The sequence below is a fragment of the Corapipo altera genome, unplaced genomic scaffold (assembly GCF_003945725.1).
Source record: "Corapipo altera isolate COAL_440 unplaced genomic scaffold, ASM394572v1 74, whole genome shotgun sequence".
Taxonomy (NCBI): Eukaryota; Metazoa; Chordata; class Aves; order Passeriformes; family Pipridae; genus Corapipo; species Corapipo altera.
Genome location: NW_020884934.1, coordinates 1,868,801 through 1,885,501, shown reverse-complemented (window position 1 = coordinate 1,885,501; position 16,701 = coordinate 1,868,801). Strand labels below are relative to the sequence as shown.

The 16,701-nt window shown below is 37.0% G+C and overlaps 1 protein-coding gene across 3 annotated transcripts in view; it reads right to left on the bottom strand.

Moving 5' to 3' along the window:
* Window positions 1–16,701, bottom strand: part of CADM2 (cell adhesion molecule 2) — a 612,665-nt gene that overhangs the window by 105,150 nt on the left and 490,814 nt on the right. For all 3 annotated transcript variants that reach the window (XM_027660008.1, XM_027660010.1, XM_027660009.1), the window contains one exon: window positions 10,814–10,984. In XM_027660008.1, the coding sequence (XP_027515809.1) occupies window positions 10,814–10,984 (171 nt within the window). The remainder of the gene's footprint in view (window positions 1–10,813; window positions 10,985–16,701) is intronic.

The following is a 16,701-nucleotide window of genomic DNA, read 5'->3' as shown; positions in this document are numbered from 1 at the left end:
AACAGCATATGGTCCCTTTGTTTTCCGAGATTCTTTGATGACTATTATGTCATCCTTAATTTCATCTGGTTAAATTTATTTTAAAACTATGTTTGTTGAAATAAAAAGTGATAACAGTTTGTACCAGAGGACCTAAAAAACACCCTCCTGGATGCAAAACAACAAGCCAGATGCCAATGTGGGGGAATAGAAAGATTGATCAGTGAAATATTCCCTCCTGACACTCATAACACATGAGTGCCTGAATTCAAGCACCAATCTTGCAGGAAACCATTTAGGTTACTAATTCTGTGAACGCTGATTATCTGGTACTTGTTTCAACATTTCACCTGTTGGTCATACCAGTCTCCTTCACCACAAGTATTAAAACAAAAAAAAAAGTAAGTAAAATGTGATAGTAAAAAAAAAAAAAGTAAGTAAAATGTGTGGCTTGGGGTTTTGGGAGGGTGAAAGAGAAGATGGAGGTTCACTACCAAAGCTCCACGTTCCTCTCTGCTCCCTTTCAAATGTGTTGTGACCTTACCCTTCCTTTGTCACGTAATGTGTCCATTGATCATTCTCACCTACTTTGTGCTTGATCTTAAAAGAGGCAGAGATAAATGTGAGCACAGTGTTGGACACATCATTAGACCCTGCTGAATTAAGTGGTAGACAGAGGGGCACTCTCTCCACAGTTCTAAATGTGTGCCCCCTCAGGAACATAGTTAGCACCAGACAACAGCTACTCCCCTTTACATGCTCTTGAAGAATGGGTCATTGGTCTCTTAATTATCCATTAAGTCCCATGCAAACATGAATGATATGGTAGAAATAATATTTTCTTTGATAAATCGCTTCTGTTTTCCTCAGTGAATGCAAGCAACAAAGCTTAGTTTTACTACTTTCATCTTGTTTAATTATTTCTGTCATGCCACTTCTTCAGACTAAACAATCTGTTCCATTTAACATCTCTGTTGCCCTACACTGTGCTTTCTCCAACTTATTTATATTTTATCTCATGTTTGCCACGTCACCTAAGAGGAGTAAAGAAAAAAAAAGACAAAGAAAAGCCTTCTGCCTAAACCGCAGACATTATAAAGAAATGCCTAACTTTGAGACAGCACATGACCTTCCAATATAATTTCATCTCCTGAAATCCTCAGATTCTTTTGCTTAAGGCCTTCACTGTTCTGTTATGTCTGACTTAAATTATCTTGAATATGACTTAAGAACTGTAGCACATCCAAAACTGCTGAAGGAGTAAATAAGAGCTCTGGATGCTCAGCATTCCCAAATACCCCTTCAAGCCTTCCTCTGACATTCGTATCAGATAGTGGACACTATGAAAGTTTAGTCTGTATAAAAATAACTAAGCAGTTGCATCAGGGCACGAAAATTTGACTCGCTTCTTATAAACATACACTACACACTCATGAAGGTCAAGCTTCTCTTCCTTGTGAGGTTCTGCAAATGATCTCTACATGTTTTCCTCCATGTCTCACCTCCTTGACAGTCTTTAGTTTTGGAAATACACAGTCCCTGAAAATGTTCTGTAGAGAAGGCCTGAAACAGGTCTGTCCATCTGTCATTAGGCTGGGGTGTGAACTATTACAGATTCTGTAATTTTCAGTCTCCTTCTAAAAGGATCTCATTTGAAATTACACCAAGTCTAGGATAGGTATCTTAACCATACTTTTGAAGGCAGCATGGAGCTTCATGGATCTGAGTCAGGTACCTGAAAAATTCTTGCACCAGTTGGGGCCTGATGTGGAACTTCTCAGACACTGGACTGTCATTCGATCTTTATTGTCTTGGTAGTGCTACCTGATACAAAGTAGTTATGACAAGTATATTTTAATACTTGCTTTCTAGTTTTTCCATAAATTGAAATTCAACTTTCTACTATATATGTCTAACATAGATCATCTAATATACTTACATTATATCAACCTCTCTGTGCTCCATTTCCCAGCCTAGCCATGCCCTCTGTCTTTTCACTCCTTTTCCCTTGGGTTGTGTCTTTTCCATGCCTGAAGGCTTACTCCTCTGAAATGGGATTTTATGTTTTATTTCCTGAATGTCCTACTTATTAAACCTTCCTTCCCAAACTTCCTTTGAAACCTTCTTGAGCCGTCTCTTAATCAGACAACAAGCATATGAATAATTTGCCCCAAACAGATTTTAAAGTTTCTGTGCAGAACAGTCAAGCCACTCTGTGGATTTTCTACAGAAGATTTTACCAAGAAATAAATTATATTAGATTATATTTCACTTGTAAACCATATTTGAATATAAACCTCCAGATGGCAAATGTCAGGATTGTACATTAACCCTTTGAACTTGATATCCCCTTTGAAAGATGAAAGTTTGGCAGTAAATGGACTTATAAGTTTTTGAATTATTTTGCATTTAAATCATGGATTTCTTATTTTCATCCATCATTAACCTAATTGATCTCATTTAAACATGCAAATTGTGGCAGTGAACTTCCATGTTCACAGATATCATTCCTTAGTGTTTACAGTAACTATCCTTTATGTTTCATTTGTTGCAAGCATTTGCTAATATGAACAGCTCAAAAAAGATAATTGTACTTATTAACACAGTGCTTACATAATTATTGAGCTATATAATTAAATACAATAACTTCTTATTTAATTTTCATTCAATATGAAGAGATGCACATATACTGAAACTAGCTTTCAAATTGCATTCTTATTATTGCAATTTTTAACTGCATCTTACACTAGTAAATATAGAAATATCCCTCCTTTAAGGGAGATAGAATGAAAAGGTGATCCTCAAAGTATAGTAGTAACAGTGATATATTTATTGCTCATATTAACATTCACAGTGGGATTCAAGAATAAATAAATAATAACAATAAAAAAAACCAAACAGAAAACCCCAAACAAAAATCAAAACCTGTTTGGGTTGGTTGAGTATCACAACATAGGTGAGCCTTGAGTGGAAATCTGAATGTGTATAAAGGGTAAACTTATATAACATAGAGTCAACTGGAAGACGTTGAAATTCTCTCATTCTTAAGGTCATAGCAGTCCTGCAGAACATCTTAATTGAAAGAGAAAATCAGGAACACCACTCATATAGTTGACCTCTAAAGGATGGCAGCATCATTTGAAGAAATGGTACCTCTCTTTCAGACTCAGGTAGCAAGAAAACATCCAGATTTTCCTCATGAGCTTCTAAAGGATCTAAACAGCTTGAAGGTTTTCACTGAAGTGAAGGAAATCCCTGCTTGCTTAGGCTTACAGAGATTGTCTATGATCAGAGAGAGAGGCTTTGCGAGAGACCAAAGTCCTGACTGCACATCACACAGACAATACAGCCCTCTTGCTTTTTAAGCTGGAAAAAAAAAGTGGCTTTGATCAATAAGACCATTTAAGTTGGGAGATACAGAAACCCACTTGAATAGTTGAGATCTAAGAACCTGAGGTGCTTTCCTCCTGTTCTGTACAAGTGGAGTATGCCCTGAAAACAATGCTGCAACAGTCGAGCCCAGCTGGTCAAGATTCTTGGCGGTATCTTATACTAACCAGCTGCTACCCTCCATCAACTCAGGGTGGGAAGTACACTTCATTGCTAAGGATAAAAGGACACATGTAAAAAAGATCCCTGGGACACACCAGTGCTGGAGCAAAACCCAGTACTCTTTAGTGTCTGAAACCAAGACACCCACAGTCCTGATAAATCACTCAAAAAAACCCCCCAAAAACTGTTCTGGGTTTCCCTACTGTGGTCTATCATTCATATCTGGCTTTGTCCCATTATCAGAATGACTGATAAGAGATGACAGTCTGATAATGACTTAGTGACTTCCAAAAGGCTGGGCCTAGGTAGCTGTATGATGCTGACAAGAGACTGTTCCCTCAATAAAAGAATACACAGCCTAAATGTGGCCAGTTTGCAGAGTTGAATTTAAGGACTCTTGAAGAATTAAAGCATTAAAGCCATCAAAAGCATTAGGAGTATATCAGTTTGGAACAAAACAATTCTGCAATTCGGCTTCCTCAAAGTGAAATTTTCTTTTCCATTTGTTATCCACAGAATGCAATCGCATGAGCCGTGCCAGAGAACGTGCCGCTGCATCTGTACCTCCATGCTACTCTTGAAAGAAAGCTAAAGCTTGGGATATTGGTCACCTTCCACAAATTCCAGAGGTCTCTGAGGTATCACAGTTCCCAAACACTCAAGTTATACTAAGAAAAAATGGTTATAGCAAGAAAGCAAATCATGTTCGTTTGGGGTAGAGAACCGCAAAGCCCTGGATGTGTAAATGCAAAGTTCTTTGTGGCCCTAGGGAATTATGCCCTTGGAAAATCCACGTCTTTTCACTGGATCAGAAGTTACAGAATTGTGTGGTTAAACTCATTGACTAAAGTTATCACTAGATAGACAATTTCTCTCATGGCAACATCAAATCTCATAAGCATTCCAACTATTTTCACTCCTTACTCAACATACAGCCTACCTCTGTTTGAGTTGGCCTAAATATTTTGTGGCCTTGTTAAATGAAAAATTGCAAGGCTGTGACACCTTATAATCCTAGTTAGTAAACCAAGACTGAAGGAGTGTGTAATCACACCAAATGTTCCCAAATTTACTTTTATCCCAAATGTCTTTCAGGGTGTCACACAGTGTAATGAAGAGATGGTCGTGAGCAAATGAGAATGATCAAGAATGCTGTTTACTGGTCAGAAACCAAAAAGCCAAGCATCAGTGAAGGAAATTTCATTTAAGTCTCATATTTTCTTCACTTTGGAAAAATGTGTTCTCTGCTTAGACAGTGCAAGCTACTTCCAAAAAAGGGAAATGTGCCTTTTTTCCTAAAGTTATGTGTGCTACTTAACTCTGCGGTAGTTCTGGGAGACATACCACAAGCTAAAAAAATAAAATAATAACAATTAAAATAATAATTCTGAAGCGAAGGAAAAAAGGAGATATGCCAAAGTGCAAAAGCAAAACTGTTTTTTAAGCACAAAGTTGGGGAAAATGACCGAATTAGGTAAAAAGAAGGGAGCAAAAGAAAATTTAAATCTTATATCAGTTGAACAGCTTCAAAGAGACAAATTGCCAGTTAAAAGAAAATGAATATGTGATGCATATTTTACTCATTTACAGTACAGAAGGGCCATATGTAGGCCACAGGCAAAACTGCTCCTTCCTCCTCACCCCCCTCATCAGAGGTAAGAGGTGTCCCATTTTGTGTGCTTCTGCATGGGCACACATCTGCCCCTTGTGAGCTACAAAAAGACAGGAAGCCCAGGCTGAGTCATCCTGAAGAGCCACCTACTGTATTTAACATGTGACTAATTCATTAAAATTGAACATTAAGACTTGAGGAAGACATTTTTTTTTGTCTCTAAATACTGTTCTGATGGGCAACTCTAAGTATTTTAGACAAAGAGTCAAGCAGTCAACTCTGCATGACCCTTCTCTTGCCTTCATTTGTAATGCCTTTTTTGGCATAGTATTATATGAATGTACACTACAATATATACTTATATATTACTTATATATACAATATATATTTAATGTCTTATATTTTCACATATTCACACACATTTTTACTCATTTTTGTTCATAATGTGCAATTCTAGAAACTCTTTTCCAAGAAAAACTTGAAACCAGCCAAGTAAAGAGAATGAGCTAAACTCTCTCAGTGAGCATCAGGTAATGCAGTTCTTTGATAAAATTACATTGCTTTACACCAGTAGAAATTCCAGATCCCTGTTGTCATCAGAGTAACCTCCATTTGTTGCTACATCTGGAATCAGAGTAGCACACTGTTGTTAGACACACTCACATATACACTGTGCTCTACATGGCTGCACAAGTGCATGGCTGATCTGCTGATCTGTAGTTTGCAGCACTCAGGGTCCTTTGTTTACTTAATGCAAAATCAATAAGTTTATTTCCAGGACAGTAATTCCAACATTCTCTTGAAATAGCTGCCTAATTTTAAAGTCAAGTTCAGATGCTCACTGCAAAAGAATCTAATAACCACCCACAAAAGAAGAAACCGCCTATCAGAAGAACATGTTGGAACAGCCTGCAGAAAGCTATAGACTTGTCAGACCGACAATTCACTGCACATCTGTGTCTGCCAACATGGAATTTACTCAAAATTGCCTCTCTAGACACTTCTTTACATAACACATCTTTAGCTTATTAGTGCTGTCATTTGGGAGTGTGGTCAGCTTTTGAGCAAAATCTCACCGAGTCCATTAGCTGGGATCGCATCACAGCTGCCATTTTAGGATCACGATGATTAGGTTTGAAGTTCAAATGATTTGATTTCACTTTAAAGCTTCAAAAGCAGCCTCTGGGGTAGATTTACGCAATTAATTTTTACTGAGGTCTGCTGGGTAATTCACTGTAGTCAGAGAATCTTCACTAAGGTAAGGTAATTACCACTGGGTAATTTTACAGCACTCTGTTCAGTACGAAGCAACGTGTTGGCTGACCTGCTCAGATAAGACCTGGAAAAAAGTGAAGATGCTGCTTTTGGGAATCCAAATGTGCATGAGACATTGAGGAGGGATGAGAAGAATTCACTTGCTTCCCAGATGTGGACCAGAAGTTGTACATGCCCTCAAAATGTCTTTTCAGGAGGGTGCATGAGGACTTAAAATCTCGTAAATATTGTACTGAGAAGCTTTCAAAATTGAAGTACTGTACCCATGATTCTTTAAAACAGGAACAAAGAACGCAGCCTTTGTTTGGTTTGAACACAGAAGTAAACAATGAAATTAAACATCCCTTTGAGATTTGTATTTATCACTTACAAGAAACACTTCCTAATAATCAGTGGCAGCTAGGCTGACAAGCAGACTTAAGAGCAAAACCAGAGGGGATACAAGTCTATTTTAGGTTTACTATTGACAGTAAGGGTCAGAGGAAAAATAAACTCAGCAAGCAGTGTCATGCTACCACAAACCTCTGCTGGCCAAGCAGAAACTAAATTACCACCAAACATTTCAGCACGACAGAAACACTTGGGCAATTGGGCTGCCCTGCAGAGTACAACCTACACAAGAACAAGATTAAGCAGAAGTGAGATGCAACACAAATTAGTAACAAAGAAATCAAAAGATTGGAGGAGCTAATTATCCCATACTCTGGAGTGGGGTACATTGTGCTTACCCTTATTATTTTAATATTTCAAGTCTGCAAAATTAATCTGGAAAGTCCTGTGAAAACAAGGACTGATCATACTCTCCTTCAATATATCCTCCTTTTAGTTGATATAGATAATATCAACTACTAGACTGAACTTCAAGAATAAAAAAAAAGAGCAGCAGAAGGATTTAGATGCTATTTCTGTCACATACATTTTATTATATATTATAAGTATATAATAAAAGAAAATAAAAATATTTTTATTGTAAAGTTAATCCTCAGCTTCATTTCATGTACAGTAGTACTTCTGGGGAAAGCTGATTTGATTGCTGTATCACACTAATAAAACCTAAAATTTGTATAAGGGGAAGAAGGGGGAATAAAGCATATTCCATATCAATATTGCTTCTGATGGCTTTCATTTTGTTAAGTTTACTTCCTACTACAGCTGACGATAAAAGCAGCTGTGTGGACTCAAAGGTACCTCTATCTACATCTCTCCATGGACTAATTACAAATATCTGTTCCATATAGTCTCAGCATCTAAGACAGATTTAATTTTATTCTACCTTTCACTAGGCATAAATAAAAACCTGTCATTCCAACCACTATTTTATTTTCCTTTTTCTCTATCTGTCATCCACTGGATGCAAACACAATCCTGTAATTCTCACTGTTCTGTTGTTTTCCTATTCTTTGTGGGTTTGTTTGTTTGTTTGTTTTGATGGAGCCACAAATGTTTTGTCCATTGTCAGGGGCCAGTTGCTTGAAACAAAGAACCGTTTTCAAATTTCAAGCATAATTATACAGGACAGAAATGGTCAGACAAGTTCTTAGTGCCCTGCTCTTTTAGCTGGTGATGATACACTACTAATTCATAGGGAGCATCTATGTACCACAAATAAAATTTTTCAGATTTTAAGAAGGTGTTCAAAAATCAAGTGCAGTTCTAGTGGGTGATACCTCATCACTGCTCATCTGTTCTCTGCCAAAATGATGCTCACCTGTGTTGTTCTGCTTGGCCATTTTAAGGTACTTGATTATCATTCTCCTATAGTTCTCTGCTCATCTGATACATCTCTGGGGCACTCAGAACAAGTGCCCTACCTGTGGCAATGCCACACTACTTGGTTGTGATTTTGGAGCCTGCGGATTAAATTCTCCTGACTTTTCTCATGAAGTCCCATAATTCCTCTCTTTTGCCAGCACTACTTTGAGCTGCTGCAAGGTGACACTGAGGATATATATTGGGTCAGGTTCACTGGGTGCTGTGAGCCTGCTTCTCATTAATACAAACAGGATGTCTCTTGTATGTTTGAAGTCTTACGGATTGATGGAAGAAAGCACATTCCAGTGACTGCAGTAACGCTCACAGTGATGGTGAGCAACACCAGGAGAATAAAATCAAAGGGCCCAGTTCCAGTGCAATGTGCTCCATTCAGTGTATTTGGGATTGCTCTAGTAAATAATTTTTCTCTTTTTCATTCAAGGCTCTCTGATGAACCTCATCAGCAGTTCCCTGAATCTTCTTCTCTTTTTAAAAAGCTTCCTTTTGAAACTTGCCCAGCATTAAGACTTCTGTGTATGTTAACCATGGAGATGTAGGTGGTAAGGAAAAGGACGATAATAGGCTGTTCTTACTCTCCTTGTCACCAAATAGAATACTTTCTCTACAGCTTTAAGTGATAGTTCCACCCTCTCTTCTAAACTTCAGTTTCTTTTGGCATATTTCTTACTTCTCTTTCCATGTTTGAAGGCTCTATGTAAGTGCTGAAGAGTATTAAATTGCTTGGTGGAAAATTAATGGGGCAAGGAGGAATGATAGAGAACAATCACTTATGCACTGTGGCTTTTGATAAGTTGGCAGTCTGAGTGGGCAATAACATGCAGCACATGAGTAATTGCAAATTACTCAAATTGCAGTTTGGCCTTTTTCAGACAACTTCAGTGAACCCAGAGAAGAGAGAAAAGGGTCTTGCTCAAAACATGAAGCAACAGGCGCAGAGGAAGATGCACCTCACAGCTATTTAGCAAGGTAGTGTCTTGCTACCAAGGGTGCAAACTGGAAGGAAACAACAAATATTCAAGAAGCTTTATATATGGCTTCTTTGCCTTATGATGCTCATGCAAAGCAGAACCCTGCCTTTACCTTCAATCACATTACATTGCAGCCACCATGGCTAAATTTAAACCTTGTGTAGCTTGTGTCCTATTTCTATGTCTACCTTTCCATTCAGTTTGGTTCATCTCCTGTGGTGGAAAACCTTGAGCAGGGCACTGAAAGAAGAGCAAGGAATTTGGAAGGCACGAGCAAGTTCAGTGGCTGATGGTTGTGCAATTTAGAATTCAAGGAAATAAAGCTGGTAAGGATCCACATCTCCAGCACACATGCATTTGAACACGTTAAGGGAAGTGTTTAACAGCCATTTGGTGAAGAAAGGCTCTGACCTCCCTCAGTAAAATGATGGGTAGAATGTTTCAGAAAACATTTTTATCACGTATGCTAAAATTTTAGCACGTATGCTAATCCATATATTCTTCATCTTCAGACTTTTGTGCAGATGGCATTTTTAGCAAAATTGTCAGCTTCCATGCATCAAGGGCTTTTGCCATCACTGCATTTCACATGTGCTACAAGTCTTAAATGCTTATAGAAATATCCCTGTTTGGAGACAAGTTACATATGCCAGCAATCCTTGACATGGTATCTTGGGAACTAGTTGCAGTTACTGAATGCTTGTCTGCTTTATGGACAACCCTGTCTCCTTTATAACAGGTTGATTACACCTACCCTAGAAGCAGATTCATGAAAGGTCTGCTCCCTTCCCCTGTTCTGACATTATTTTGCAGGTGTCTGGTTTTGCTAGCTGGCAGTGAGATGCACAGGTATTCTGCAGAAATCCAAATAGTTGCACCCTGAAGAATGGTGGACATAATGCAAGTGCATAGGAAAATGCCAGCTGATGGTGAAAAGGTGTTCTCTTGAGACTCACAGTTTTTAAGTGAAAAGAAACGCTGACCCAAAGGACAATATGACTTCAGAGTAGGGCACACAGATAAAAAGGCAGGTTCATTCAACTTTGAAACAATGCGCTGTGGAAAACATGAGGTCAGAAATGCTATTTGAAAAAAAAAAAAGGCCAGTATATAAAGATACAAAACAATTGAAATTTGGATTATCTAGACTAATATCCTGTGCAGACTAGGCCTAAAAATAAATTCTTAAGGGCCTTTCCTCCTGGACTTGTGTTATTAACAACATTACAGAGTTTCATTGGCAGAATTCAACATTATTGAGGCAATCTGCTGCAAACATTGCTTATCTATACCCTCGTTTCAAGTTTCTAGATACTTTCAAGGAAAACTGGGAACTAGGAAGTTCTTGATGTTTAATAACATTTTCACATTGCTTCAATGATAAACAAAACAGACAAACGCATTTTCTCTCAACTATTTCTCAAAGTAAACCAAGAGCTTAGTCCCACTGGTAAAGCTTTCATTAAACTTTTTAGAGTAACTCCTGTAAAAATAAAATAAAACCCCCCAAACCAACCAAACTAATATAAACCACAGAATCTGGCTAAAAGAAAGACGTTGTCTATCCGCACGATAGCACAGAATTTTCCCCTGGTAGAAACTCTGAAACAAAGCAGAACTATGAAAGCAAGCACTTATAATGTGTATTACTTACAGTGTATTTCTAGAACCTGCATTGCTATCTGAGGTGTCGAGTTTAGGGACTCGTGATCTACTCTGCAACTTACAACTGCACCATCATCACTGCGATCCGCTAAGAAATCCAGCGTGCTGCTGACTGTGAATGTTTTGCGGTTTGCATCTTCCTCTTTTAGATATTGAACATCTGAAAGAAAGAACAAACAAATGGTTTTCTCTCCGATATTTTTAGGAAAAGCAGTACCAGCATTAGACAGCTAAATTATCTATCAGACTTGTGGAAAAAACAAACGAACATGTCTTTTCTATCTGTATCGATCTCTTTGATATAAAAGTAATGAGGTTGTAGTTATTCCTCATTTTCTGTCATTGTCGTATCAACAGATTGAAAGAGAAAGTTTTAAAATTGGTTCCATTATACTGCATTCAAACAAATTCCATCCACTTTTATCTTCTAAATGCTTAGGTCCAAATTTGATATAAACGTTCTCTGCAGGTCATCAGAAAAAAATGTGGTCTCCTCCTATACATATATATTCATAATGTAATATATGAATATTACTGAAGGCATGTGCATGTAGCTAGATTAATCCTGTGCTTACTTTATTCCTTGCTTATTCTATTATTTCAGTAGAATTATGCTAATTTATGAATAAAACTAAACCAAGGTATAGTCATCAGTGGTTATGAACAACTGTAAATAGAGCATGTCATAGTATTTACTGGAATCTACAGACAAGTCCCAAGAAGACAAGAAATAAAATTACTTCAGAGACCTCACACTGACTGTTTTATATCCAATTCTAAATTGACCTATTGCTTTTGTGTAGATTCAGTTAAAAATCTGACAGTTTTCAGCCCAGGGACTAGAGTGCAGGGAGTCTACATCCTGCTTAAGAAGAATCAACTCAGCTCAAAGTTAAGGTTCAAATTCAGAACATTTCATTGTAGGACATACACACTAGAATTGGAGATCCAAATATTTATGCTAAAATATTTTAATGTTTTAACTGCAACGTGAGATCTTCTCAAACATTCTTTAGAGTTGTTTTACTTGGTTTCCAGCTACTTATAATACTTATTGATCTTAGCTTATTTCAGAAAAATGCTAAGCTTGTTATATTGATTTATTGCAATGAAAGCTTGAAAAGACATACATATATAAATACTTAAACATATATATAAAATTACACTGAGATTGCATATATCCTCTGTGTCCTGAAAAAAAGTGAGAGTTTCTGTTTTACAAATTGTACTAAATCCCACTAGAGAAGAAGATGACCTGAATAAAATTTCCATGAAATATCAATTTTAGAAAGCAAATCTTCAATGGCTTAAGCTACACCTTTTTAGATTAAAAATACCTCTGATATCAGAAAGGCAGTCTTTTTCATTGTCTCCAGACAGATGAAGACACCATGCACTTATACAATTTCCATTTTCCCCTAAGAAATAATTATTTCTTGCATTTTTTCTGCCTGTTTGCTGCTAAACTTTAAAAGATTTCAATTTCTGCCGTGGTCACTACTAATGTTTAGAGACCAGTAGACGAGGGAAATATTGACAGGGCTAAACCAAAATTATTATAATCAAACAACAAACGTCTTCACTAATATTTAAAGCAAACACATGAGATTTTGTTCCCAGAGATAGGATTCCAGATTTAACAATAAGCACTTGTAAAGATAGCCTTCTACTTATAAGCAATTCCTTTGCTTACTGTCTTCAGGTAGAGGACAGAAGGCCCCTGAAAACAACAGCAACTTTAATTTTAGTGAGAGTTTGTGAATTCTTAATCCTGTAATAAAACAAAAGCAGTTAATTTCCTTCAAGTCTTTCTCTAGGCATCTATGGTTTGGAAGAGTTCAACTCTTGAGTTAACCACCTCTATAAAAAGGGCAGTGATACTATTCTATAAACCGTTGACATCCTCATCAACAGAAATAATTAGCTTGTCCTCCTCATCAGCTGTATTTTCTCAGATGTTTCTTCACAGCAAAATGAAGGTGGGATTGTGGTGTGTGCTACTTGAATGTAAGCCCACCTGGAAGCACTGGAGATCACATACTAGGTATGTTACCATTCAGAATATTTACCCAGGATTTTTACCAGAATTTTTAAGTATGTCAGTTGCAGTCCATTGTTTTGTTTATTTTCTTGCTCTTTCCTAACACTCCCTTGAGAAAAGGGTAAAAAAAAAATATAAATCCATTACAAGAGCACTTTCTCTGGAAAAGTGGAACAGGTTGGAGGATGGTTAAATACAGAGTAGCTTTACAGAGGAGGAACTAAGGGTCTTGAGGACAAGTTGAACATTAGAAAACAGTGTGCCTTTGCAGGGCTGAAAGCTAAAAAATAACTGTCTTGCATTAATAATAGCACAGCCAGAAAGTCAAGGGAAGTGATTCTTCTCCTCTGTTTAGGACTTGTGTGACTGCATCCAGAGCACCAGGCCCAGCTTGGGGCCTTCCAGTAAAAAAAAACGTGTCAACAACCGTGAGCAGGTTCAGCCAAAACCCACAGAGATGGCCAGTGGAGAGAGCACACAATGCACAAGGACAGCTAAAGATAGTTGAGATTGACTAGCCTGAGGAAGAGAAGACTAAAATCAGATCAAAAAAAGTACCTAATGCATGGTAAAAAGAAGAAAAGGAAAAGCCAGAGTTCTCTCAGAGGTGCATAGCGAAAGCTGAGGGGTAACACTGAGGCGAATTCTGATTATGTATCATGAAATATCTACGTACAATGAAAATGCTCCACAAAAAGGGCTTTAAAATGCTGAAATATCTTGCCCAGACAGGCTATGGAGTCTCTGTCCTGGGAGATTTTTCAAAACTGAACAAGAGAAGGCCTTTAGCCACCTGATCTAACCTTTGAACAGAGGCTGGGCCATATGAAAAATCTGAGCCAATTATGGCCCTCCTTCTGTGACTCTGTTAGAGAGGTGCACATACATAGATATGCTTTTATTAACTAATACTGGTTTATATCTCATAAGTATACATGTTTGATAGTGAAAATAAAAAATGGAAATGATGAAACGTCTTTCATCATCCATTGTTCATTAAAAGCTATTTATAAGAGCACAAACCTGTAACATTCACATAGAAACACTCGTCTTTTAAAAAGACAGTATTTCTGTTTTTACATGGCAGATGTAATTTCTTTTTATATTTAAACTCAAGTTCTGACATGAGGTGGTTCTTTTATCTAAAAAAATTTCATCTTTGATTTAGAGGTTCATCAAGACAAAATGTTCAGTGCCTCTCTGAATTCTTTGTGTGTACTACAGATATATAAACTAATTCAAAATATCTTAACCTGTTGTAACAAAATAAACTTCTTTATTTTTAAAGCCCAACTTTGATGGGGAAAAAAAAATCTATTGCAAATATTCCTGAAACCTAAAAATAATTCTTCATATAACATTGTTGAAACAGCAGGTAACAAGTTCTGTTGATAAAATAGGTAATTTCAAAATGAAAATTATGCATTTATCTTCTCCAGTATTTTTCCTTTTGATAATCTTCCAGAAACGTCACCAGAATGATACAGTGCCAATCACTTTGTTAGGTTGGTGCAGGTATGAGTGACAGAATGCTAAAATAAAAGGTGTGGTACCCAGTGCTTCACATTCAGTCCCTCTCATCGCTAACACTTACTTTATCAAAGAGTATTCCTTTACCAGATGATGATTCCTTTTTTGAGTAATAGCAGTGGAGCTACAATTTTAGAATGGCTTTTTTCCCCTTTGGTGCAACTCTGATCTCGATGCATCATTTATATTCGTTTGCACCATGTATAATACACTGTAACACAATTGGATTTACTGGTGCTAGACAGAAGAACTCCTAACCTTTAATGTCAGCTGCATTAGCATATAATTTCATATCTATTTTCTCAGATTTATCATTTCACCTTTTACACTGCACAAAGCTAATGTAACTTCTGCTGATGCCACTGCAGACCGGTTAGGTTATTTTATTTCTAACCTTTGTGAAATGGCAATGTGCTCTTCAGAAGACCTAGAAAACTAAACTGAAATGAATTTGCACAGTACTTTCCTCTGATTTCTGGTTGTTGGGTTTTTTTCCCCCCTTTACTGTTCTTTTTCATACATTTTTTTTGTTCCTTCCTCACTCTCTTTTTTTTTTAAAAAAATTCTCTTTAGGAACTCTTGAGAAGAGCAAAATAGTTAAAGAGTCAAATGCTTGCTGGCTTCAATTGCATGTCAGCTGAAAGAAAGGCAAGATTCTTACACCAGATTTTAAAATATAATTTTAAAAATAAAATCTTTTCAAATGTGTTGCCTTGTTGTTAGGCCGACTGTATCAGTGTTTCTCCTAAAGTATTGACACTGTTTGGAGTGATTTTTAATCTCTACATGCCTTGAATATATGTATTCATCCCGTCAACTTTTCTGGATGACAGAATCTATATTGTGCCATGTGTATTTGCTGTACTGTTAAATTCTTCTTTTTAATTACATTTGATTAGGTGCTGCATTTCTTTCATCAACTTCCTCAAACTGACAAAAGAATTGTTTTCCATTTCCTCATTTTCTATCCTTGTTGCAAATGTTCAAACACATTTCCAGTTATCCCAGTCTAAAATTCTTGTTTCTTTTAACACTATTCTCATTTTCATTGGAAATACAAAGCCACTTCTCAAATAGACTGGATTCCTTATACAATCCACTGTAATCTGCTTTATTTACTAATTTTGTATCCCAGCTCTGGTTTTGCACATTGAACTGTGGTAGAGAACAGTAAAGGAAGATAAACGGATTCTGTAATTAATGCCGTAACTTTTCTTGAGGTAGTTTATTGAGCTAACAAAATCCAAAATATTAGACAAACATGAGACAAAACAGATAATAGTGTTGGTTTGGTTTTTTTGTGATGTTTGTTTGTTTGGTTTTGGTTTGTTTTTTTTTTCAAAGCTACACAGCAAAAGTGGATTTTTAATCATTTATTTATCTGGTCTTATAGCAGAATGAATAGAGGTGACATGAATAAATGTCAATACCTTATCCTTTTTATTTATCTACTTTATAATGGGTGCATCAATTGGCTTATAGATGTGACTAAGTCTTCTCCTGCAGGAAGCTCTCTTCACTCACTCATTCACCAATAAGGATTTAAAACTATCTCAGCATTGATAAGAATATGGACTAGAAAACTAAGTTCTAAGCGAAGAACGTACAAAGTGAAAGAGAAGATACAAAAGAAATAAATAGATTTTATATGCAGCTCTTTCCTAGCTTGCTGCATTCTCAAAGGCAAATCCTCGCTGTCAGCTTTGGTTTTAGTCATCACCGACTTTTCAGCTACAGCAGACTTTGTTCAACTCCTCCTAGGCCCTGTGAGGTTTTCCTGATCACCTTTAAAGTCCACCACCTTTAAAGACCACCACCATCCTTGCCTCAGCTGTAGATTCCCAGTTTCCCAGATGAGATTCTCTCAATTGCTACATCCTGACTTTTCCTCACCAGAGCAGGCCCCATAGCTCCCCTATGGAAAGTGCAATCTCCTGTCTCCTCCAGATGGTCCTGCCTCACCTGGTCACTTTATTTCCAGGGGTGCAATAAATAAATAACATAAATCTGGCAACTGACTGCATCAGACATACCTCATATTAGAATGGCAAAGAGAAATGGAAAAGTAAAACATCAGGGGTGAGTGGTGTGACTGTGATAACATTAATCCACAAAACATTTTTCTATCAAGCCTCACAGTTGAGTTTATTATGCTGAACAGAGTTCTGAGCAATTCAAAACATCAGTTTCTACTGTTTGAAGAAACAATAAAAAGATGCTTAAATGGCCATTTACAAGCAATTACCTTGTCTATGTACTATCACCTGTTCATTTAATGACTCAACACGAGAAACTTTACAAACACA